The following is a 26827-nucleotide window of genomic DNA, read 5'->3' on the forward strand; positions in this document are numbered from 1 at the left end:
TATTGTTACTGGGGTGAATCTATTGTTACTAGAGGGCTAATTTGTTGTGGGGGAGGTCTTTTGTTGCCAGGAAGGATCCTTTATTGCTAGGGGGATCTATTGTTGCTGGGTGGAACTCTTATTGCTGGTGGGGAGCTAATGTTGCTGGGGAGGTCCATTGTTGCAGGCTACAGGGGATCTATTTTAGTGAAGTTCTTAACAACAATCTCCATACAAATTACAACAAACCACAGCACAATAAAATAATACTTGGTTCTGCATTTTCTAAAAGGGGCGGTGCTGGGAGGAGGGTAGGGGTGGAACCAAGGCATGGTGCTCATTCTCCTATAAGGGGGCGTGGCAAGGGTGTGTCCTATGCCTGCATACTTTTGCTGATAGGTGTCCCTCATTCCCATTTCAAAAAGTTGGGAGGTATGAGAATATGTAAAAATATTGAAATGTTCATTGCCTGGGCACAGTTTTGCTTTTAGTGCATGGATAGCTCACAAAAACAAATAAGGGAAATGTGTCGAGCACATTCATTGCATACGGTGCTATATCAGCAAATACCAGGGGCAGACTGACAACTCATGGGGCCCCCGGGCAATAGAAGATTATGGGGCCCCCTGGGCTTACAGATGGCCACCAAGCCAGGAGGCAGTGCAGAGGCGGGTCAGCTAAAATCTCAGCATTTTCACATCAAAAGCATGTCGATTTTGGACATATCAGGGACAGATGTAAAAAAAAAAAAAAAAAAAGATTTTTACATACTGTCCCTGGTTTTACTGAGCCTGGCAACCCTGATGGGGCCCCCGGGCAGTGCCCGAGGGCCTTAATGGTCAGTCCGCCCCTGGCAAAGACTCTGCACATCCATTGCTAAAGTTACACCGCCTTTTATAATAGAAAAAAATAGGCATCAGTACAGGTGTGGTGTAATCTACCATATTAACATGTAAGCATAGCAATATAACAAATTGAAAAAAAAAGACAAATAATTGGCAAAAACAACCTTAACATTTCAGCAACAGGTTGCCAGATTGTGAAGAAAGGCCATCTGTTTATGAAAATAATTGCAATTGCATTCCTGGAAAGAAAAAGTAAACTGCGAGGAGGCAAGCTGAATATCCCTAATGAATTCTTCTACATCTGCATGAGAGTCATTTTCACATTTAATATGACACACATGGCATGGCTCTTTCAAGCTAAAAGGACAAAGTACTGCGATGGCACGGCAGAAACGTTCTAATAAAAATCCAAGATAAAGAGGGTTGTGCAAGGTGAAGTAGAGGTGTACTGGTGACCCTTTTTTTTGTAATGGACCAATGCAAAGTCTCAATGCCCGGTGGTGCTGGCAGTGTGAAAGGGCTCTTTCCTTGTACACACAATCGGATTTCCATCGGACAAATTTGTGGAATTTTGTGCGAAGGGTGTTGCCCCCGTGAACTTGTTCTGCATACACAAGCCAGAACTTTTTCAGCCAACAAACAAAACTACATTGTTTTTCAGCTCTTTAGCGCCACCCTTGGGGCAACTTCTGCAAATATTGGGGTAGATTCAGGTAGCTTTGCGCTTTTCTTACGGAGGCGCAGCGTACCGTTTTGCCGCTGCTCCTCCGTAAATTACCTGCGCTACACTTGATTCACGGAGCAGTAGCTCCGTAATTTGCGTGAGCGCTCCCGAAAACTGCCCGGCGTAAGCGCGCATAATTTAAATGATCCCATAGGGAGCGTAGTAAGAAATGCTCCGTCGGGAAACTTTCCCGACGTGCATTGCGGCAAATGACGTCGCAAGGACGTCATTTGCTTCAAAGTGAACGTAAATGGCGTCCAGCACCATTCACGATTCACTTACGCAAACGACGTTAAATTTTTAATTTGCGACGCGGGAACGACGGGTATACATAGCATTGGCTGCCCCTGCTAATAGCAGGAGCAGCCTTACGCGGAACCCGACGAACGGAAACGACGTAAACTGCGTACACAGGGCTCGTGTAGGGTTGTGAATCGGCGTTAGTATGCAATTTGCATACTATACGCTGACCACTACGGGAACGCCCCCTAGCGGCCATCGTAAGAATGCAGCCTACGATACGACGGCATAAGGAGCCTTATGCCAGTCATATCTTAGGCTGCAGTCGGCGTATCGAGGTTCCTGAATCAGGAGCATTCGAGACGCCGGCGCAAGTAAGCAATTGCGCTGCGTAACTATGGTTACGCAGAGGCAATTGCTACCTGAATCTACCCCATTGTCTCATGGTTAGCACTGGTTCGGAGCATGCGTTTTTGTACTTTGGCTTTTTTTCCGACAACAATTGTCCGATCGGTTATCCGACAAATCACACAATTGTTGTCAGAAAATCCGATCGTGTGTACGAGGCTTTAGACTGAGCAACAGTGTAAAAAGACCCTCAAATGAGGTCCCCTTATTTTGTAATAAGTGAGACTTGCAACTACCTTCTGTTTTAGAAAGTGTTTTATACCTTTTGGTAAAAAGTAGCTATTTGTGTCACCTAAGCAAATATTTAGGGGAACCAACAACTTTGGAAACGGCAACCTCACTGTGTTCTGGTGACCAGGAGTTGGGTTAACGGATGCTAGTCACATGAGATGTTGTACTGTCAAATCCCCAGACACTTTAGACATACATTTTGATTTAGTCTGCTGGTGCATGTCACACGTTACACCCTAAATACGGGTGTAACATGCTCCAAAAGGGGAACTTGGCCTTTAACCACTTAAGCCGGGGACCATTATGCAGGTAAAGGACCTGGCCCCTTTTTGCGATTCGGCACTGCGCCGCTTTAACGGACGATTGCGCTGTCGTGCGACATGGCTCCCAAACAAAATTGGCGTCCTTTTTTCCCCACAAATAGAGATTTCTTTTGGTGGTATTTGATCACCTCTGCGTTTTGTTTTTTTTGCGCTTTAAACAAAAATAGAGTGACAATTTAAAAAAAATGTTTAGTATTTTTTACTATAATAAATATCCCCCAAAAATATCGAAAGACATTTTTTTTTCCCTCAGTTTAGGCCGATACGTATTCTTCTACATATTTTTTAAAAAAAATAAAAAAATCGCAATAAGCGTTTGTTTTTTTACTAGTAATGGCGGCGATCATTTTCGTGACTGCGACATTATGGCGGACACATCGGACACATTTTTGGGACCATTGTCATTTTCACAGCGAAAAGTGCTATAAAAATGCACCGATTACTGTGAAAATGACAATGGCAGTAAAGGGGTTAAGCACTAGGGGGCGCTAAAGGGGTTAAGTGTGTCCTATTGTGCGTTTCTTCCTGTAGGGGGGCGTGGCTGGACGCGTGACGTCACTGATCGTCATTCCCTATGACAGGGAACAGACGATCAGTGACAAGCCACAGAGAAGAACGGGGAAGGTTTGTTTTCACTCGCCTCTCCCCGTTCTTTAGCTCCTGTGACCCGATCGCGGGACACCGGCCGCGATCGGGTCCGCAGCTCAGGACTAGGTCTAGGACTAGGTCCTGAGCTTAAAGGCGACGTACCTGTACGTGCCTGTGCCATTCTGCCGACGTATATATGGGCGTGAAGGGATCTTCAAGTGGTTAAAGCCCATACAGCCTCTATGACAGCCATTCTCAACCAGTTTTCTGTGGAACCATAGGGTTCCCTCCAGGTATAACTAGAGCTTCCTTGACCTGTGGTTAACTGATGGTGCCTGCATGTTTCTGGGTCCAACACCATTTGGCGACATTGGTGGCATGTGTGTCATTATGGCCACCCCTGAAATGGAGGTATTCTTTCCACTTACCACCACCAATGTAAGGGGCATTTTCCCAATGACTCCCGACAGATCTTACCAGGGGTTCCCTGGGACACAAACATTTGCCATTCTCCTGGGGTAAACAATGTTCCCCTGGGATAAAAAGCCAAAGCTTGTTTGGTTGTGCTTCTCCCGTGGATCACAGGATTGCAGTTCGTTTTGCACGCCTGTGACCCGCTGTCAGCTGACGTCACAGAGCCAGTCCAGGCTCGGAAGAGATTGCGACCATATGGTTTGGATCCACCCACATGCCTGGACCGGCACCAGATGCAGCCTCTCAGCATTCTGCTAAGAGCCTGAGCCGGAAACTCACACCCCTCCACAGCCCAGCACTCCAGTGAGTGCAGGGGGACAAAGCAGACAGCGGTGACTTGATAGTCACCAACTTTCTGTTCGGACCGATGCTGCATCCACCCAAGTATGATTCTAAGGCTGTTCTAAGGGGTGTAGTGGTGCCCAGTACCATTTTACCACATTGAAAGTCTGCTCCCGTGTAGTGCAATACAGTGCTTTTAGCTCTAGCTGCATCAATACTACTGCCTGCCATGAATCTATACACAACTCATGTCATTGTGGGGCAGAGTTTGCTGCTGGACCCCCAACCCATACTGCACGTTTTAAAGGATAAGTTCACCTTTGAGAAAATGTTACATGTTCCCCCATTTTTAGGATTGAACACTATATTGTCAAAGGTATTGGGACACCATTACACGCACATGAACTTTAACGACATCCCAGTCTTAGTCCGTAGGGTTCAATATTGAGTTGGCCCACCCTTTACAGCTATAACAGCTTCAACTCTTCTGGGAAGGCTGTCCACAAGGTTTAGGAGTGTGTCTATGGGAGTGTTTGACCGTTCTTCCAGAAGCGCATTTGCGAAGTCAGGCACCGATATTGGTCGAGAAGGCATGGCTCGCAGTCTCTGCTCCAATTCATCCTAAAGGTGTTCTATCGAGTTGGGGCCAGGACTCCGTGCAGGCCAGTCAGGTTCCTCCATCCCAAACTCACTCATCCATGTCTTTATGGAACTTGCTTTGTGCACTGGTCCAAATCATTTGGTGAGGGGGGGATTATGATGTGGGGTTGTTTTTCAGGGGTTGGGCTTGACCCCCTTAGTTCCAGTGAAGGACACCCCTAAGGTGTCAGCATACCAAGACATGTTGGACAATTTTATGCTTCCAGCCTCATGGAAGCAGTTGGGGGATGGCACCTTCCTGTTCCAACATGACTGTGCACCAGTGCACAGCGCAAGGTCCAAAAAGACATGGATGAGCCAGTTTGGGGTGAAGGAACTTGAATGGCCTGCACCTTTGGGATGAATTAGAGCAGAGTCTGTGTGCCACGCCTTCTCGTCCATCAGTGCCTGACCTCACAAATGCGCTTCTGGAAGAATGGTCAAACATTTCCATAGACACACCTAAACCTTGTGGACAGCCTTCCCAGAAGAGTTGAAGGTATTATAGCTGCAAAGGGTGGGCTAACTCAATGCTGAACCCTACGGCCTAAGACTGGGATGCCATTAAATTTCATGTGCGTGTAAAGGCAGGCGTCCCAATCCTTTTGGCAATATAGTGCAACATGATCGCAATCCTACAGCTGCTCCCCGATCTGCTGCCTCTAGTGACAGCGAGCAGGGGATTTTCTCCCTAAACTCGCTGTCACCATTTAAAAACCCTGCCCGGGAGCGTTTTTTTTTCTTTTTAAAATAGTGACAGCGGGTTTGGAGAGATGATCTCCAGCTTGCTGTCACTAGAGGCAGCAGATTGGGGAGCGGCTGCAGAAGTGAGAACGTTAATTTGCAGAGTTCTGTGAATGGGAGAACTTTGTGGCTGTTGGCTTGTAGTTCTCAATGAACTATTGGGGCTCTGTTGAGCTCTCTAGGTAGTTCATGGTATCTTCCTTGTCAGTGTGTAACTGCCTGCTAGTATGAGGTATGAGCAGACAGCTTACACTGACAGTCTGCAGGAGTCCAGCATTGCACCCACAAATCTACTGATCATGGGTACAATGTTTTCCAGGCACCTAGTAAAAAAAAAAAAAAAAACAGACATGCACATTTTTTTACCTGCAAAAAGAGGTGCATTTATTTTTTTTATTTTTTTTTGCAAAGGTAACATTATCCTTTAAAGTAAACATGCCATGATGGTGGTATAAGGGATACTCACAATAAATCTGCAAACTTTTTCCAAGTGAGCGACAGCACTAAAAAAGGCACAGCATGGCAGACATAATGCCGCGTACACACGATCATTTTTCGGCATGAAAAAAACGTTGTTTTTCAAAAACTTCATTTAAAATGATCGTGTGTGGGCTTCAGGTCCTGAAAAACAACAAAAAAAAAAATCGAACATGCTGCATTTTTTAACGTCGTTTTAAACAATGTCGTTTTTCGGGTTGTAAAAAATTATCGTGTGTGGGCTAAAACAACGTAAAAAACCCGTGCATGCTCAGAAGCAAGTTATGAGACGGGAGCGCTCGTTCAGGTAAAACTACCGTTCATAATGGAGTAAGCACATTCATCACGCTGTAACAGACAGAAAAGCGCGAATTGTCTTTTACCAACACAAAATCGGCTAAAGCAGCCCAAAGGCGAATGGAACTTCCCCTTTATAGTGCCGTCGTACATCACCGCGCTTTGCTAGATAATTTTTTAAAAACGATGGTGTGTGGGCAACGTCGTTTTAATGATGAAGTTGGGAAAATGTTGTTTTTTCGACATGCTGAAAAACAACGTTTTTTTTCATGCTGAAAAATGATCGTGTGTACGCGGCATAAGACTATCATTTTTCAGAAGGATATCAAAAAGTATATTTCTCTCATGACAGGCAACTTTTAATAAATGCCCTCATTTAGATTTATACGCAGGGCCGCTGATAGGGGGGGGGGGGGCACCAGCCATCCTGTAGGGGGCCCAGGCAAACAGGGGGGCCCTGACAGCAAAGGGAATCATTGTGATCGGATGGAGGGGCAATTACAGAATTACTTCCCCTGCACCGATCCCCCCTCCCTGTTCTGCCTTCTTCTGATGCCCCCTCTGTGCCCCCTGTCACTCTGCTGCCCCTCCCCCCCCCATGGCACTGCTGGCTTACCTGTCTTGTATAAAATAACAAATTATAAAATAAAATACATTTTAATATATTTGAACATTCTTTAAAAAATTATTTAAAAAAAAAAAGTTTAAAGATTTTTAAAAACTATTTTAAAAAGGGCAAATTCACACAGGTTCTCTTGTTCTGTTTGTGTCTGCTAATAATGATTTTAGTGTATTTCATTTGTGAAAATATTGTTTTGATATATTTTGGGGGGGCCCTGTCAGGTAGCCTGTACGGGGCCACGTGATTTCTAACAGCAGCCCTGTTTATACGGCACACACAAAATACAAGAAAAAAAAAAAAATGAAAAAGTAGGCTCTGCTTTGGCATTTGCATGTAAGGATCAATGGCTGGCATTTTTCTGATCTTCTCCAATTATCTAGAAAAAGCTCTTGTACTCACAGAAATTTTATGATTGCGCATCATATTATCAAATTCCTCATTAATTTTTTTGTACTTTTCCTCGGTGTGGGGGGTCAGGATGTACGAGCCGTCGGGGTCCGGGCTGTCGCAGCCTCTGTGTTCCTTCTTGTTCAGAGCCTAAAACAGTGAAGTCAATAAAAAGGATCAACACATACAAATAAGGGAAGGGGGTGAACAATACTTACAGGATCTCGCTTGAAAACAAAATCATTATCTTCATTTAGTTTGCTGAATGTCTCCTCCTCAAAGTATCTCTCAGCATCTGGACTTTCACAACCATCTAAGCCTTTCTTTTTGAGAGTCTGAAACACAATTGGAAAGTTCACACGCATACTGCACTAACTGGGAACGAAGAATCTAGGTCTTAGTGGGTGCTCCCCTTTAAGCTGACCCTTCATGAGAGATGCATGGAGACTTCTTAACTTACCTTTTTCTAAAATGGTAGTTCATTGGCTTTTATGCCGACCCTCTTACTTTCAGAGGTCTAGAACTGGAACATATGCAGATATGGAAAGTCAAAGGTCCTGACCTGCATGCTTGTTCTGGGACAATGATTTAAAGTAGAGCTGCACGATTCTGACAAAATGAGAATCACAATTTTTTTTTTGCTTGAAATAAAAATAACGATTCTCGCGACGTAAAATCTTTCACATTATACAAAAAAATTGGGTTAACTTAACTGGTTAGTTTTTTTAATTCATTAACCACTTGCTTACTGGGCACATATACCCCCCTCCTGCCCAGGTGAAATTTCAGCTTCCGGCACTGCGTCGCTTTAACTAACAATTGCGCGGTCGTGCGACGTGGCTCCCAAACAAAATTGACGTCCTTTTTTCCCCACAAATAGAGCTTTCTTTTGGTGGTATTTGATCGCCTGTGCGGTTTTTATTTTTTGCGCTATAAACAAAAAAGAGCGACAATTTTGAAAAAAATACAATATTTTTTACTTGTTTCTATAATAAATATCCCAATTTAAAAAAAATAAAAACACTTTTTTTCTCAGTTTAGGCCGATACGTATTCTTCTACATATTTTTGGTAAAAAAAAAAAAAAAAAAAATCGCAATAAGCGACTGGTTTGCGCAAAAGTTATAGCGCCTACAAAATAGGGGACAGAATTATTATTTTGTATTATTTTTTTTTTTTTACTAGTAATGGCGGCGATCTGCGATTTTTATTGGGACTGCGACGTTATGGCGGACACATCGGACACTTTTGACACATTTTTGGCGCCATTCACATTTATACTGCGATCAGTGCTATAAATATGCACTAATTACAGTATAAATGTGACTGGCATTGAAGGGGTTAACACTAGGGGGTGAGGAAGGGGTTAAATGTGTACCCTAATTAGTGTTCTAACTGTAGGTGGAGGGGGGTGACTGGGGGGGGGAGGTGACCGATCTATGTCTCTATGTACAAGGGACACAGATCGGTCTCCTCTCCAGAGACAGCACCGCTGTCTCTGTGTAAAACGGCAATGAGAGATGATCTCATATGTTTACATATGAGATCATCTCTCATTGGCCGCACAGATCGCATCGTAAACGGCCACTCTGATTGGCCGTTCGCGGCGATCTGTAATTGGCTGTGTCCAAGGGACACGGCCAACACAGAGTTTCCCCGCTGCGCGCTCTGGAGCGCGCGTGGGGAACGCCCAAAGGGGCGGACGTCAATTGACATCCTGTTGGATTTTGGGATCCGCGCTGTAGCCGTCATTTGACTATAGCGTGGGTCCCAGGAGGTTAAAGTAATTTTTCCCGAAAAATTGCATTTGAAAGACCGCTGCACAAATACAGTGCAACATAAAATATTGCAACAACCATAATTTTATTCTCTAGGGTCTCTACTAAAAATATGTAACAGCATGTCCGTTTTCATCAGATCTCACCCGATCCGATACGCCATGGACGTATGTAGCGACGTATGGCCATCCGTCTGATTTTAGCGGATCAGATCGGGTCGGATGTCAGCGGACATGTCTCCGCTGACATCCGATGCTCCATAGAGATGTATGGAGCGGGCGTTAAGGTCCGCCTGTCAGTTTTGTCCGCGAACCTGAACGGTCCGACCCTGTGGAAGGGGCCTTAATGAAAATGTATCTAAAGTGTCTGGTGATTTGACAGTACAACATCGCATGTGACTAATATCCGTTCAGCATAATGCAGTGAGGTTGCCGTTTTCAAAGTTGTTGGTTCCCCTAAATATATATATATAATATTTTTTGGGGTTCCAAGTAATTTTCTAACAAAAAAAAAAGATTTTTACTTGAAACTAACAAATGTCAGAAAAGGGTTTAGTGTTTGAAGCCTCGTACACACGCTCGGTTTTCTCGGCAAGAACCAGCAAGAAAACTGCTGCCGAGTAAACCGAGCGTGTGTACAAGGCTTTCAGGTTTCTCGTCTGGAAATCTGCCCAGAATCTCGACGAGAAATATAGAGATCCTGCTCTCTATTTTCTCGTCGAGATTCTTGTTTCCCGACGAGAAACCCAAGCGTCTGTATACTTACCTGTCGCGTGGAAACCCGTGCATGCTCGAAATGACTTTGCCGCATGCGGGGTAGCTTCCACGGCATAGGTAGGGTGAAGCAAGATGGTGGCGACGGCATCGAATGCGACAAGCACATTGCTCATCGTACGCGATGACGTCACCGCGTTCTTGCCTTTCAAAAGAACTGTGGTTCTTTTGAATGGAGTGTGTACACTCGGGCGGCAAGAGATTCTGGCCAAGAATCTCGTCAGGAAAAACAACGTTATTTTCCTGACGAGATTCTGGCCCGTGTGTACGAGGCTTAAGCGGTTAAACTTTCCTCATTTACACACAAAAGTCTATTCCTTTGACGTAAAGGACAAATTGTTACAATGTTTAGACTTAACGTTGCACCGCCAAAGAATGTTGTGATACTTGACAGACTGTCCAGTTTTTTTCTTCCTCTCTTTTGACGGCTTCCGCAGAGCAGAGAGAATTCTCTGCATAGAAAGATCGGGGGGAAAAATTAAATCGCGATAACGATTCTTGACAATTTAATCGTGCAGCTCTAATTTAAAGTATATTAGTTAGAGAAGTTAGCATGGCACCCAACAACCTGAAAAAGGACAGTTCTAAAAATGAAAGCCTCCATGTTCCTCTCATGACAGGTTACCTTTAAAAGGACACCTACAGACAAAATTGTTCTTTGTTTTGGATACTTAAAATATATAAAAATAAGTAAAATGACTTTTAGCTCCTCTACCCATGCTGCAGTGCCCGTACCTTGCACATTTCTAATGCATCAACGCTAAGGGTGTTGCGACCCAGACTTGGAGTACATAGTGGTGTTCCTATTTCATGTATATATAAACCCCACAGTATTAATTTTTGTGAGGTGCTGCTATGGGTGCAGATCACCACCCTGCAGTAACAGACACAAGCAGTCAATAACTGAATAGACACACTCCTATCAACAGTCTGTAGAAGCATTTATACAGGACGCCCATGGGTGTTTACTACTGTAGCCAATGAGGGAAATTCATCAAGCAAGTTACCAACAGAATCAAGAACATATCTACAGCAATCAAACTACCACTCATTTAGGAAAGAAGTTGCACTAGGATTTCTCAGCCCCCTGAAATTTTGAGCAATCAACTCTGACACTTGTTCTGAGGCCTATTTGAGACCATGTTATATATATACAAAAGATAGGAGATAGATTTTCACACGAACCACTATGGAAAGTCCAGCCAAGGCCAGTTTTTTTTAATTGGTTAAAACCTTTGCCCCATTTTATTGCTGTCTTTGTCCCCATGGGGAGGATTCGCCTCCTCTCCAGCAGAAATTAAATCCTGGTAGACAGAAGTTCTCTCTCATCCCTACTCTATCCACGACTAATATTATTAGTTGGAACTCATATAGCGCCGTCAATTTACACATCGCTTTACATATACAATGTACATTCATATCAGTCCCTACCCTCAAGGGCTCCCAGATTCCGATAAGCCCCCCGCCCGCAGACCCCGACAACCAACGGCCAGGGTTGTCGGGAAGAGGCCCTGTCCTTATCAACATGGGGACAGGGTGCTCTGGGTTAGGGGGCCCCGCAGTGTGCCCCCTTGCCCCAGAGCACCCAACCCCCCCATGTTGAGGGCATGCGGCCTGGTACGGCTCAGGAGGGGGGGGGGGGGCGCTCGCTCGTCCCCACTCCTTTCCTGGCCGGCCGGGTAGCGTGCTTTGGATACGGGTCTGGTATGGATTGTAGGGGGACCCCCCTATGTCGGTTTTTCAGCGTAGGGGGGGGGGGTCTCCTTACAACCCATACCAGACCTAAGGGCCTGGTATGCTCCTGGGGGGGAACCCATGTCGTTTTTTTATTTAAAAATTGGCGTGGAGTTCTCCCTCTCGGGAATGCATACCGAATGCCGCAGCTAGAATTGGCGGGAATCCAAGTCGGATCCCGTCGCTTCTATGACGCGCTCGCTGGAATGTGCTTTGTCTATTCCAGCGAGTGCGAGATGTCGGCACCATGTCGCCGAGAATCAGCGCGATGCTGTCGTGCTAGAAACACATTCTCGGCAACATCTACTGTAGAGAGCTTTACCATTAGTCACTGATTAATGTAGAAAGTTTAGCGTTTAAGTGATACCTTTTATGAGATATCTTGAGTTAATAAAATGCATGCTTTCGGGATAATCATTGTGTTCTACTGGGAGAGAAGGCTCCCTGTTGGTAGAACACAATATTGCTTTGGAAGGGATTCCCCCATCAACACTGACTGCCTATGTACGGAAAAGATCGAGAGGAGAAGCCATGAATACCGACAGAGGACATGAGAAGAGGAGGATCAGGGCAGCTTTGGGCAATTCCATTGTACAGAGCAGGTAAGTATAAGAGATTGTCCACTTGCATGGATGAGTCGTCTAGTCTTTACAATTTGGCCCTCAATGTCGTTCTAATCCTTACCCTTGCATATTTTTATTGCTTTCAACACATCGACTTCAGGGACATGTTAACTTTGCCACCCAATATATCCCACTCACTTTCAGGTACCATTGTCACGACATATTCAATGGTATTCACTTTACCCGTCCATGATCATAATAGTATGGCTGATCGGTATATAAATACAGTCAATTTAGGATGGCACATACATAACTAGAAAGGGTTTCATCTAGCACTAGATAGAAATGCAACATTTTTGCACCTACAAAATCTACCATATATACACTCGAGTATAAGCCGAGTTTTTCAGCACATTTTTTTGTGCTGAAAATGCCCCCATTGGCTTATACTCGAGTCACCTTTTTGCACCTGATCTCCGGACTTTGGGGTCCAGGGGACCTATGGCCAGCCAGTACCGGGTCCCCAAACTTCCTCTACAAGTGTGCAAAGTTTGATGTCCGGGGGACCTACGGCTAGGGAGCCGTATCTCTTTATAGTGGAATAGTGTACCACTCCAGTGTGTACCAGATCTTTCTGGAGGGATCGTGCAGTCAAATGTGGGTTTTGAATTGCTTTTCTCACAATCCTGCGAGCTGTTCTGTCTGATATTTTTCTTGGTCTTCCAGATCTTGCTTTACCTTCCACTGTTCCTGATGACTGTCATTTCTTAATTACATTCCGAACAGAGGATATTGACATCTGAAAACGCTTTGCTATCTTCTTATAGCCTTCTCCAGCTTTGTGAGCGACAACTATTTTCACTTTCAGTTTTCTAGACAACTGCTTAGAAGAACCCATGCTGCTGATTGTTGGGGCAAGGTCAGATGAGTCTGGGCATTTAAAACTTTTGAGATTGACATCACCTGGTCTTCCCAGACGATGATTGAGAACAATCCATGACACTGGCAGGTCTCAGCTTTGCAAAGGGGGCAGTGCATGCTATAAATTCTGCAGGGTGCCCAAACTTTTGCAGACACCATTTTTTTTGTTTTCTGTAATTTTGAAAGTGTAAATGATGGAAATAAAATCTAACTTTTTTTTTACATATTATAAGAATGTCCAATGTGTAATTCGATGCCTTTTGGAGATTTTTCCGTCTTTCCTTGTCTTCGTTATGCACATTAATACACATTTTTACCTGGGGTGCCCAAACTTTCGATCCCCACTGTACATCACACACAGCCAATCATACTGGGCTAGACCAGATAATTTCAGTGCCTGCTTTGACTCATCCATCGAGTCACCGGCCAGATAACCACCCATCACTTGCTTCAGCCACACCACAGGCTGCCAGAAAAACACCGCCTAATCTTCTGCACCGAGCAAAACCATTACTCTACTGTAATCTACTCCCAACACACGATTCTGAAAAACAAACACAGCTCAGCAGAACTAACTCTAATAGAATTAGGACCATTAATAACTAACGCTATACAATCTTCTGGTTAATAATCAAATAAATATCCAGAATACAGTTACCGATCTTGTCCTACAATAAACTCTTAATGTATAGTAAGCAGTTCTGCCTTGACCCCTTCCTCTACGGGACTCAGCTCAACCTATAGGGCTAAAGAACGGTCCAGAGTCGTTACTTTCTGCAGACCATGCTTAAATGTTTTGTAATCATACACTATAATTGGTTAATTTGTGGCAGGTTGGAGGTGATCATTAGCTAAAATGTCCAGCAAGTTCGTCTCGCATTACGTTGGCATGTGTTGTGTGTCTCCCAAACCTCGCTAGATCAGCACATGTAGGAACAGGTGTAGCTTCCTCCAGCACCTGTCACTGTTCCGAGCGGAGGGGGGGCCCGGCCAATCAGGTGGGCAAGAGCGCGGACACGGCCATACATGGAGCTGTTGTTTTAGCCTTTGAAGGTCGGATGTTGCTCTCCTCCAAAACCTTCCCCGGGGCTGTCAGTAATCTTTGGTCACCTTATCTGCTTGTTATTGTTAACCCCCGCCCCGCTGGCAGTCCCCACTTAATGCCAGGCACATTGTGACCATCTTAGCAATTCAGCCAAGCTATTATATTTCTCGCTCGGGTACGCGGCTCATGGTGTAAGAGAACACCGCCGCATGTGAGACTGCACATGTCAAACGCATCATTTTGTCAAGCTCGCTTATATGTAGAAGCTTTTTACTTTACACCGGTCTCCACCTTTTACATACGCCAAAACAAACATGCCGATTGCTGTATGCATTGGGAGAGAATTCTTTTTGAAAAAACAAATAGTGAAGCGCCCATATACAAAACATACAGCTGCTGCCGACCCGGGATCGCAAGGCGGCGCAACGTCAGCTCCAGACTCTCCGGCTATCTCACTCCATGCGAGTTGACTAGATTTTACGTTTTTGGATTTTATGTGGCAATATTTTTATATTTTGACCTGGAGACCAAGGTCCAGATTCTGAAAGGGCTTACGACGGCGCAACGCCATGTGCGCCGTCGTAAGTCCTAATCTGGGCCATCGTATCTATGCGACTGATTCTTAGAATCAGTTACGCATAGATAACCATTAGGTCCTAATCTGGGCCGTCGTATCTATGCGACTGATTCTTAGAATCAGTTACGCATAGATAACCATTAGATCCGACAGGGGTAAGGCTCTTACGCTGTCGGATCTTAAATGTAATTTTTTTTCCCACCGCTAGGTGTCGCCTCCGTCGTTTTCCCGATCGAGTATGCAAATTAGCAAAATACGCGAATTCCCGAACGTACGACCGGCCGACGCAGTGAAGATACCACGTTTACGTACGATTTGCGTCGCGTAAAGTTGCCCCTGCCTGCCCCTGTCCCGCGTCGAAATTTAAAAATTTACGTTGTTTGCGTAAGTCATCCGTGAATAGGGATGGACGCCATTTACGTTAACGTCGAAACCAATGACGTCCTTGCGACGTCATTTAGCGCAATGCATGTCGGGAAATTTTAGGGACGGCGCATGCGCAGTACATTCGGCGCGGGAACGCGCCTAATTTAAATGATCCACGCCCCCTACCCGGATCATTTGAATTAGGCTGGCTTGCGCTGGAAGATTTAAGCTACGCCGCCGCAACTTTACAGGCAAGTGCTTTGTAAATCAAGCACTTGCCCGTAAAAATTGCGGCGGCGTAACGTAAATGAGATACGTTACGCCGCCGCATTTTTAAGCCAGTCTACGAGAATCTGGCCCAAAATGTCTCCAGCCCCCCCCCCCTACAAATCTGCAGCTTAAAGCGGAGTTCCTCCGAAAAAAATTAAGTCAGCAGCTACAAATATTGAAGCTGCCGAGTTTTAATATTAGGACCTGTCCTGGGTGCCCGCGATGTTGGCACCGGAAGCCGATCTCTCCCTCGGCTCTCGGTCGTCACCCCTGCCATTTTCGGTTAGGGAATCAGGACTTCACTTCCTGGTTCCCTACTGCGCATGTGCGACTCGCGTGTCACCCAGAAGACAACGGGGGGGGGTATGTAGGCGCCGGGCGTGGCGTAGGTCACTGCAGTGATCTATGCCCGGAAGTGGGAGGAAATAACGCTATTACACAGGTATCTGCTCCCTCCTCCCCCTTGAAAGGTGTCAAATGTGACTCCGGAGGGGGATTCCAAAAAGCAGAAGTTCCATTTTTGGGTGGAACTCCACTTTAAGACACCATACATACATGGACGGAGAGCCTCTTGAGTGAACTGCCAAGGTTTTCCTGTATGGAGCATGAATAATTGCTCAGATAACATAGGAAAGTTCTTAACCAATTAAGGACCTTGCCTGTTTTTCAGATTTGGTGTTTACAAGATTAAAACATTTTTGTTTGCTAGAAAATTACTTAAAACCCCCAAACATTATATATCTTTTTTCTAACATGCTAGAGAATAAAATGGCGGTCATTGCAATACTTTTTGTCCCACCGTATTTGCACAGCGGTCTTACAAGCGCACTTTTTTTGGGAAAAAAAATCACTTTTTTTAATTAAAAAAATAAGACAACAGTAAAGTTAGCCCAATTTTTTTTTATATTGTGAAAGAAAATTTTACGCCGAGTAAAATTATACCCAACATGTCACGCTTCAAAATCGTGCCCGCTCGTGGAATGGCGTCAAACTTTTACCCTTAAAAATCTCCATAGCAGACGTTTAAAAAATTCTATAGGTTGCATGTTTTGAGTTACAGAGGAGGTCTAGGGCTAGGGACGGGGTGCTTTAAAAAAAATGTTTTGTTTTATTTTTATTTTATTAATTTTCACACACAAAAAAAAAAGGGGGTCACTTTTATGCCTATTACAAGGAATGTAAACATCCCTTGTAATAGAAAAAAGCATGACAGGTCCTCCTAAATATGAGATCTGGGGTCAAAAAGACCTCAGATCTCATAGACTAAAATGCAAAAAAAAAAAATAAAAAAAAAAATTGTCATTTGAAAAAATGACAAGAAAATATTGCTTTAACCACTTAAGCCCCGGACCATTTTGCAGCTAAATGCCCAGGCCAGGTTTTGTGATTCGGCACTGCGTCGCTTTAAACAGACAATTGCGCGGTAGTGCGACGTGGCTCCCAAACAAAATTGGGTCCTTTTTTCCCCACAAATAGAGCTTTCTTTTGGTGGCATTTGATCACCTCTGCGGTTTTTATTTTTTGCGCTATAAACAAAAATAGAGCGACGATTTTGAAAAAAATGCAATATTTTTTACTTTTTGCTATAATAAATATCCCCCAAAAACATATATAAAAACATTTTTTTTCCTCAGTTTAGGCCGATACGTATTCTTCTACCTATTTTTGGTAAAAAAAATCGCAATAAGTGTTTATCGATTGGTTTGCGCAAAATTTATAGCGTTTACAAAATAGGGCATAGTTTTTCTGCATTTTTATCAAATTTTTTTTTTTACTTCTATTGGCGGCGATCAGCGATTTTTTTCGACATTATGGCGGACACTTCGGACAATTTTGACACATTTTTGGGACCATTGTCATTTTCACAGCAAAATTCACAGTGTGCAGGGACCACCCTGTCATCTGCCAACTCAGTGGGGGATCAACGGAGCGATCCCCACTAATGCCCCTTTCACACTGAGGCGCATTTCAGGCGTTTTAGCACTAAAAATAGCGCATAAATAACGCCTGGAATACTCCTGCCCCAGCATTCTCAATGTGAAAGCCCGAGGGCTGGCGGTGAGAGGAGCGGTGTGTATACCACTCCTTCACCGCTCCTTCCCATTGAAAACAATGGGACACCGCGGTAATACCGCCGGCAATGCGCCTCTGCACTAGTGGGGGTTAATACATGTATCCCTATAAGATAGCGGGTGTCCGCTATGCTCCGTTTCTGCAGATGGAGGAAAACCCTATTTTATCATCCGTCTGCAGAGCGGATCGGATGAACATGGACAGACGGTCCGTGTTCATCTGACCCCCCCCCCCCCCCCCAAAGGGAAGAGCGTAGATCTGACAGGGTGGTGCCTGTCATCTGCCAACTGTGTGCAGGGATCACCCTGTCATCTGCCGTTAGCGGCCAAATACTGCGACAATTCCAACGGTATAGCACCGCTAAAAATAAATAAATTGTACTAGTTCGAATTTGCATACAAATTCAACTTAACAACAAACCTACAGGACCCATCTTGTTTGTAACCCGGGGACTGCCTGCATATTAATTCGCTTTACTAAAAAAATAAAACTAAAATTCACTTGTAGAAAAAAACAATTCATGGCTACAGAGGTTTTTATGCTTCCTTGCTTTTACCGCAAAGAATCTTAAACGGACAAAGCAAAACATAATTATAAAAAGGACAATAAAACCACATTCAACACTCAAGCCCCATTCAACCTTGGCAATCTGAAATTGCAAGCATAATCACAGCGATTCTGCCCGATTCCAAATTGAGTGTCAATTTTTACAATTCTTCGTTCTAAAGGCACCACAAAATAAACTGGTGGTTTATGAGTTCCCCACTTCCACCTATGTGGTGACTCCTATCTGCTGGTTAAAGTGACACTAAAGGTTCAGTGTTTTTTTTTTTAAAATAAACATGTCATACTTCCCTCCACTGTGCAGTTCGTTTTGCACAGAGTGGCCCTGATCCTCCTGTTCTGGGGTCCCACTGCGGCTCTCGCGGCTCCTCCCCGCAATAGATAACCCCCTCAGGGAAGCTCTCTCCGGGGGGGGGGGGTGGGGTTACATTTCGGGCGTGCTCCTGTGTCATACACTTGGCGTCCATCGCTACCGAGTGTATGACTCGCCCCCGGCGCCCGTGTCATTGGATTTGATTGACACAGCAGCGGGAGCCAATGGCTGCGCTGCTATCAAAAAATCCAATGAAGAGCAGAGAAGCTGTGGAGAGAGCGACGGGGTTTAGAGAAGTAAAACGGGGGGACCAGACACTGCAAGGTGTTTTTTCACCTTAATGCATAGAATGCATTATGGTGAAAGAACACAAAGGTTTACAACCCCTTTAACAGAGGAATACTGATGGGTCTACAACCCTTCCCTGCTTTGTACTGTGCACCCATGAACCCTTTCACCGGGAAGCTATATTGGCCTCTGTATTTGTATAACTCTTGGTTTAGACAATGGGGAGCTCTGTATTTTCTATTCTCTCCCTCTGGTGTAACATACGCTATATTGTCAAAAGTATTGGGACACCTGCCTTTACACCCACATGAGTTGGCCCACCCTTTGCAGCTATAACAGCATCAACTCTTCTGGGAAGACTGTCCACAAGGTTTAGGAGTGTGTCTATGTTGGATGAGAAGACCTGGCTCGCAGTCTCCACTCTAATTCTTTCCAAAGGTGTTCTATCGGGTTGAGCTCAGGACTCTGTGCAAGCCAGTAAAGTTCCTCCACCCCAAACTCTCTCATCCATACCTTTATGGACCTTGCTTTGGGCACTGGTGCGCAGTCATGTTGGAACAGGGAGCTGCTTTTAAACTGTGGGAGGGGCGCTTTGACTATGCGCCGCACGTGCCCCAGACCAGCAACATAAATCATGTACAGGTAAGTGATTTTGCCCTGAAGGGCTGCCCTGCTGCAGTAAATGTACATGGGGTGGTCTGGAAGCGGTTAAGGGAAAAAGCCAAAAAAAGAAAGCCAATACAGCCATCACATCAAAGGACTGGTAACTTTGCATTTAGATGTGCTTGCAGTTGGACAGACAGCAATCTACGCTCACCCACTTAAGGACCAGAAGGAGTTACCCCCTTAATGACCAGGCCATTTTTTGCAATAGGGCACTGAGTCGCTTTTTAAGGACAATTGCGTCGCTTTAACTGGCAACTGCACGGTCATGTGACGTTGTACACAAACAAAATGTATGTAATTTTTTCCCCCACAAAAAGAGATTTCTTTTGGTGGCATTTGATCACCACTGCGTGTTTTTATTTTTTTGCACTATAAACCAGTGGTCTCCAAACTGCGGCCCGGGGGCCAGATGTGGCCCTTTGCTTGCTTTAATGTGGCCCTTGGAGCACTATTCCTCCCATTGACACCAAGGATGGGGCACTACTCTTTCTACTGAAACCAATGATGGGGTATTATTCCCCCCAATGACACCAATGATAAGGCACTATTCCCACTGACCAACAATGGAGCACTATTCTTCTTACTGACACCAATGTTGGGATACTATTTATTCCTATCGACACCAAGGATGGGGCACTATTCCTCCTACCCACACCAAGGATGAGGCACCATTTCTTATACTGACACCAACGCTCGGCCCTTCTAAAGCCTGAAGGACAGTAAATTGGCCCTTTGTTTAGAAAGTTTGGAGACCTCTGCTATAACCTAAAAAAAGCGAAAAAAAAAACCCCAAAACACAATATTTTTTACTTTTTGCTATGATAAAAATCCCCTCCATAAAAACAAACCAAGTGTATATTGATTGGTTTGCGTAAAAGTTATAGCCTCTACAAAATAGGGAGAGAAGTTTCTTTTTTTTTTTTTTACTAGTAATGGCAGTGATCGCCAATTTTTTGCTGGGACTGCGACATTGCGGCAGACAGATCGGACACTTTTTTTGGGACTATTGACATTTATACAGCGATCAGAGATAAAAATAGCCACTGATTTCTGTATAAATGTCACAGGGAAGGGGTTAACACTAGGGGGCGATCAAGGGGAGGGGTTTCTAACTATTGGGGGAAGGTAAAGACAAGGGAGTAGAGAGAGATCGCTGTTCCTGATCACTAGGAACAGGCGCTCTCTCCCTACTTCCCTGACAGAACAGGGATCTGTCCTTTTAAATTGGCAGATCCATGTTCTGGCTCTCTGAGGAAAGATCACGGGTCGCTGGCAGACAGACATCGGACGTACGCATTGGCTCTGGCGTCACGCACGCCCCTTAGAGCTACGTACGTCGCCGTACGCCCACAGCGATTCGCCCAGCCGTGCCAACCTGCCGCTGTATTATTACAGCGACTGGTCGGCAAGCGGTTACCTTTGGGGGTTAATATTCTAAAGGCACATAGACTGTTCACTTTGCAAGGGAATGTTCCCCCAGAGCTTAAAGTGGCTCTAAAGGATCAAGGTTTTTATTTTTACCTTCATGCATTCTACCCATGAAGGTAAAAAACCTCTGTGCAGCAGACCCCCTTAATACTAAGCTGAGCCCAATCTCGATCCGGCGGAGTGCCTCAGCTCTCCAAGGACTCTGTCTCTTCATTGGCTGAGCCATTGCCTCCTGCTGCCGTCAATCGCAGCCCTTGAGTCAATCAGGAGAGAGCTGGATGGGGCTGAGCCACGGTTCTGTGTGTGAATGGGCACGCAGAGCCGCAGCTTGGGAGTGAGCCTGGTTGGGTGCCCCCATTGAAAGCCGCTTGCTCTGGGGGTAGTTGGCAGGATGAAGGGGCCAGGAGCTCCGGCGAAGGACCCGAGAAGAGGAGGATCTGGGCTTTTGTGTGCCAAACCAACTGCACAGAGCAGGGACGTGCAACATTTTAGGTGAAGTTCTGCTGACTTCCATCATCCAACTATGTGCAAGCTGAAAATTGTTTCTTTTTGTTTGTTTTTTTCCCTCGCAAGTGATTAAGTATTCTTTTCAAAGAGAAACTTCACCACATTTACCAAGTTCTCAGGCAAACGCCCTTGCAAAACAAACAATCTATTTACACCCCTCCCAACTTTTTGCGATAGGAACGCCTATTAGCAAAAGTATGTAGATAGGACACACCCCCTGCCACGCCCTCAAAAGGAGAATTTAATTGGGTGCTTTTTTAACCAACACTATTCCTTTATATTGGCTTTTGGAATGTACAAATGCAGCAATTTAGAAATTGGATGACAGGCTTGGCACTGGGAAACACCTTTTGATAGATACATATTGCATTTTATATACCACTATATAGATCAGACCAAAATGAGGGACAAATAAGGAGGAGAGAATAGAAGGATTACCCCAAGGGGTTTTTTAGCAGCTATGTATTCTAATCAAGAAAGTTTATACAGTTTATAATATTGTATAATCTTTATTGGACAAAATTGGTACAAGAATGGGAATAGGATTTTAACTTCTTCAGACCCAGGCCATTGTAAAAAGACAGCTACAAGGTGGCTCTACAATACCGGGAGGCCGTCTTTTTACGGCCTCGGGTCCTCCGGCCACTGGGGGGCGCGCGCCGTCGGCGCATCACTGAGATGCCGATGCGCATGCCTGGCGGCCACGAAATCCACCAGGTACACGCGATCGGCAGTGACAGAGCAGGGACGTGGATCTCTGTGTGTAAACACAGAGAACCACGTCCTGTCAGGGAGAGGAGACCGATCTGTGTCCCTTGTACATAGGGACACTGATCGGTCACCTCCCCCAGTCTTAACCCCTTCCTCGCCCCCTAGTGTTAATCCCTTCCCTGCCAGTCACATTTATACAGTAATCAGTGCATATTTATAGCACTGTTCGCTGTATAAATGTGAACGGTCCCAAAAATGTATCAAAAGAGTCCGATGTGTCCGCCGCAATATCGCAGTCCTGACAAAAATCGCAGATAACCGTCTTACTAGTGTAGCGCTCACCCCCGAAGGAGCCGCTGGTTGATTTGGGATCGGCGTATTAAGTTACCAAATTCTTCTGTCTGGGGTAATACTTGTGAGTGTGGATAAAAGAACAAGTGTCCAGCCGGTAGCGTGAGTTTTCAATGCTTATTCCAAGGCCAACACGGCCAACATCAACATGACACACAGTAGAGAAAAGGGTTGATGAGTAGGAAGAACTTGTAGCATTAGGCTGTGGATATCAGAAGCATAGAGAGCAAGCCTGCTCTCGGCACAGGTATAGGTAAGTGCCCCCTGGACAGGCAATTAACTTGAACCTGGCAGCCAAAGGGCACTTGCAATAATCAAATCACTAGGAGGAAACAATGCCTCTGGCCAGAGGCTTAGTACATTTTCTCAGTATAGTCAGAGCGTAAGGATAGCGAATCCTCCCAGTAAGTCCTATTCAGTAGGGTCACCTACTGACAGCAAAAAGGGGTACCTGTCATGTAGCGTGGTGACCGGATCCCCGGTGGTTTGTCCAGGCCTCCCAAACAACCTCTGTACTTACAGTAGGTTCTCCCGAGCCAATCCCCCACCGTTCAGCTCCCAGCTTAGGATCTGGAACCCAGCAAGCCGCTGGGGTCCCTCTCCATCAAATGAAGGCTCTGCGAGGTACATAGATTCAGTCAGGCAGGCCATGAGGACGGGGGCCCGCGGATGCGCGCACCCCGAAGGTGGATGCCGCACCTGGATCTCGGGCCCTGCAGAGAACAACCGAAAAATGGCAGGTGCCACAGATATACCCCCCGTCAGCATGCCCAAAGAGGGAAAACTCCTCTGATTGGCTGCTGGGGAGAATGGTTCTGTCAGAACCCCTATAGCGCCAACTGTCGCCCAGGGGTGGCAACGCACCCCTGGACACACAGACCGACCCATGAGGCAGTTCCGAACTGGCAACAGCACAAACTAACAATTAGTGAATGGGAGCAACTGAAAATCTCCCATTCCCCACTAACTTTAGCGCAACGCCCCACTAACTTTAAAGGGGGGGGGCGCTACACTAGTAAATTTTTTTTTTTTTTAAAAAGTCAGAATTCTATCCCCTATTTTGTAGCCGCTATAACTTTTGCGCAAACCAATCACTATACGGTTATTGAGATTTTTTTTCCACCAAAAATATGTAGAAGAATACGTATCGGCCTAAACTGAGAAAAAAAAACTAAAAATAAAAATTGGGATATTTATTATAGCAAAATGTAAAAAATAGTTTTTTTTCAAAATTGTCGCTTTTTTTGGTTTATAGCGCAAAAAATAAAAACCGCAGAGGTGATCAAATACCACCAAAAGAAAGCTCCATTTGTGGGAAAAAAAGCACGTTAATTTTGTTTGGGAGCCACGTTGCGCGACTGCGCAATTTTCATTTAAAGCGTGACAGTGACGAAAGCTGAAATTTCGCCTGGGCAGGAAGGGGGTATATGTGCCCAGTAAGCAAGTGGTTAAATATGAGTTCTGGCTACAGGTGTGTACAATCATGTTCCATAACAGCTGTCAAGTATTACACCGTACAACTATCAATTGACAGTACATTACAAGAACGATATACACGCCAACGCGTTTCAACTTATTCAATCATTCTTCTTCAGGGGGATTTTTGGCTCTAAAAAGGTATATCAAAACATCCATATGTTCAATACTTCATATTCTGTGAGCATTTGTGCATGTGATATATTAGTAAATTGATCATTACCACTCAGGAAATGGAACTCTAAACCTATAGCCATAAATTGTTTAAAAATCTCCACACGCCGTTCCCACCGCCTCAAAATGAAGCCCGGATCCAGAAGGCTTGCAAGGAGCCACACACGTGGACCCTCCTGGTATGGGGAAATGTACAGCACCTGTAATGTTTTACAATAATAATGAGGAGGAAAGAGGGACAGAGAGACTTTGTTCCAAATCAGGGACCGTCCCTCGAAATCAGGGACAGTTGGGAGCTATGGATTTGCTTTTGGTAAACCTTTTTATCTACGCCTGCCATTAACCAGCATTGTAAAACTCCACCGCAACATTATCCAGCAGACAGTCTTGTAGTGGAATGTTTTAATCAGCGGACAAGGACAGGGAGGACTGTGGGAGCCGGGCTGGACCTTGATTTCTCACAGGTCCTTAGTAAGACAACAGAAGATAAGATGCCTCCCCCTCACTGATGGGACACCATGGGAAAAAGTCACTGCAGTTCTAAAGTACCTGTGTACATTTCCTATTCATGGCTGCCCAAAGACCACTCAATGTGTACATTACAGCCTTTATATATTGTAGCGTACTCAACGGAACAGAAAAACAAGGCTACAAGTGAAATACCTGCCTTGCCTTACAAACTCCAATACAGTCGGAGTTACATTCATCCAATACCGTAAAACCTTGGATTGCGAGCATAATTTGTTCCGGAAACATGCTTGTAATCCAAAGCACTTGTTTATCAAAGCAAATTTCCTCATAAGAAATAATGGAAACTCAGATGATTTGTTCCACAACAAATATTCATAAGTCCAAATAAAAAGATTATAGCAATGTGATTGGTTGTGCAACCATAAAATGTCCATCCACAAATGGAAGCCAAATCCAGCAGGGGCAACAGAAGTAAAGAGAAGAGAGGCGCCTCCAAGTGTAGTAATAAGGTTACATTTAATGAAGGTACAACATTTAGCAACTCATAATGGGGTTAAAAAACAAAAATTAGCTCTTTATAGTACAAAAAAGCAAATCGTTACTGTAAATATCACTTTCACTGTCCCACAGTAAAAAAAATGAACCCCTTACAGAAGCGATTATTTGCTCTTTTTGTACTTATTTTTGTTTTATCCCCATTATGTTACTAAACATCTCAGGCCGGGGTCACACCTCTGTTTTTGGTGCTTTTTGTAGAAACACACTACAGTTCATTTACATGTTTTCCTATGGGACACGTTCACATTCATGATTTTTTTTTCAGCTGCTGCGTATTTGGAAACGGCAAGGACTTTTTAACGCAAAACGGTGCCATTTTTTATTTTTTTTGGTTCAATATACTTCAATGGAGAAGATGAAGAAAAGCGTGTAATGTGTTTTTGCGGCAATTTTGCCCAACAACAAATTGGCCCAAGAAAATAAAAAAATTCTATATTTTTTTTTTTTAAAGGCTATTATCCGATTAATCGAAACAATAATCGGCCAACTAATCGATTATGAAAATAATTGTTAGTTGCAACCCTACTTGTATTACACAGGTATCTGCTGCCTCCTCCCCCCTGAAAGGTGCCAAATGTGACCCTGGAGGGGGGGGGGCGGGGGTTCCAAAAAGCAGAAGCTCCATTTTTGGGTGGAAAGCCGCTTCAAGGTTAAAAACAAAAACTATACCACAGCACAGCTGAACCAGTCCTCTTTTCTACATAGAACGCAGCGCCTGGCACGCCCTCAATCTATTATGCGCAAATTTGTTTCCTTATGTACTTAAAGCGGAGCTCCACCCTAAAGTGGAACTCACGCTGATCGGAACGCTCCCCCCCTCCGGTGTCACATTTGACACCTTTCAGGGGGAGGGGGGGTGCAGATACCAGGTATTTGCACCCACTTCCTGCCACACAGTCTCGGACAGACTGCGGGCATGATGTCACCTCCTGTCCCCCCCACCTGTTGTGTTCTGGAAACACTCGGCTCCCAGTACACAGCGGGAGCCAATTGGCAGGCGTAGCGCGATTCGCGCATTGCGCTATAGCGAACCGGGCAGTGAAGCCGGAGCGCTTCACTTCCTGGTTCCCTCACTGAGGATGGCGGGGGGGTTCAGCAGAGTGACGAGCGATCGCTCGTCATCTGCTGCGGATGGCGCTGGACTCCAGGACAGGTAAGTGTCCTAATATTAAAAGTCAGCAGCTGCAGTATTTGTAGCTGCTGGCTTTTAATATTTTTTTTTCAGCGGAGCTCCGCTTTAATTTACATTCATACACTGAGCACTTAAATCCATATTGTACATTAATGCATAATCAGATTTCATTTGCAGTCATGCTTGTATAAACAATGTACACATAAAGAGAATGGCATAAAGGTTCATAATCTAGTGGTATCTTTTTTTTTTTTGCACTGGAAAGAGTTCTAAGAGGTTTTAATGAGTCCATAGAATATCATTATTCCCACAACTGGGACTGAATGTTTTCCAGCGATGTTACAGCAGCTGATTAGATCACTACACCCCAGACACACAATGTAGAGAATTCTCCCTCCAGAGGAAAGATTGACACTATACAGTCTTACTTAGAAAGTAAACACTTTCTGGGTATTTTCACCGACTGTTCACAGATTATTCACCGACTGTTATACGTGTGCTATGGTTTAGGCCAGTGGTGGTCAATTTACTCGATATGGGGGGGGGGGGGGGGCCTCAAGTGTGACCCTCAACATTACCAAAGGAACGCATTTCAAAAATCAGAGACTATCAAAATTCAGACACACAATAGGATATAGTCAAAGACTACAGGCATGACACACAAGATAGTCAGAGAGACTGCAGACACGATACAGGAGATGGTCAGAGACGGCAGACACGATACAGGAGATGATCAGAGACTGCAGACACGATACAAAAGATGGTCAGAGACTGCAGACACGATACAAGAGATGGTCAGAGACGGCAGACACGATACAAGAGATGGTCA

General features: G+C 44.8%; 1 protein-coding gene across 9 annotated transcripts in view; it reads right to left on the reverse strand.

Annotated features, from left to right (window-relative positions):
• The window catches only part of MEF2A (myocyte enhancer factor 2A), a 243760-nt gene that overhangs the window by 53990 nt on the left and 162943 nt on the right, over positions 1 to 26827 (reverse strand). For 5 of the 9 annotated variants that reach the window (XM_040342336.1, XM_040342337.1, XM_040342335.1 and 2 more), the window contains exons 4-5: positions 7479 to 7595; positions 7273 to 7410 (exon numbers count right to left, since the gene is read on the reverse strand). In XM_040342336.1, coding sequence (XP_040198270.1) covers positions 7273 to 7410; positions 7479 to 7595 — 255 coding nt within the window. The remainder of the gene's footprint in view (positions 1 to 7272; positions 7411 to 7478; positions 7596 to 26827) is intronic. The other 4 variants (XM_040342342.1, XM_040342339.1, XM_040342340.1 and 1 more) reach the window with 2 other exon arrangements.

Source organism: Rana temporaria, chromosome 3 (genome assembly GCF_905171775.1).
Source record: "Rana temporaria chromosome 3, aRanTem1.1, whole genome shotgun sequence".
Lineage (NCBI taxonomy): Eukaryota > Metazoa > Chordata > Amphibia > Anura > Ranidae > Rana > Rana temporaria.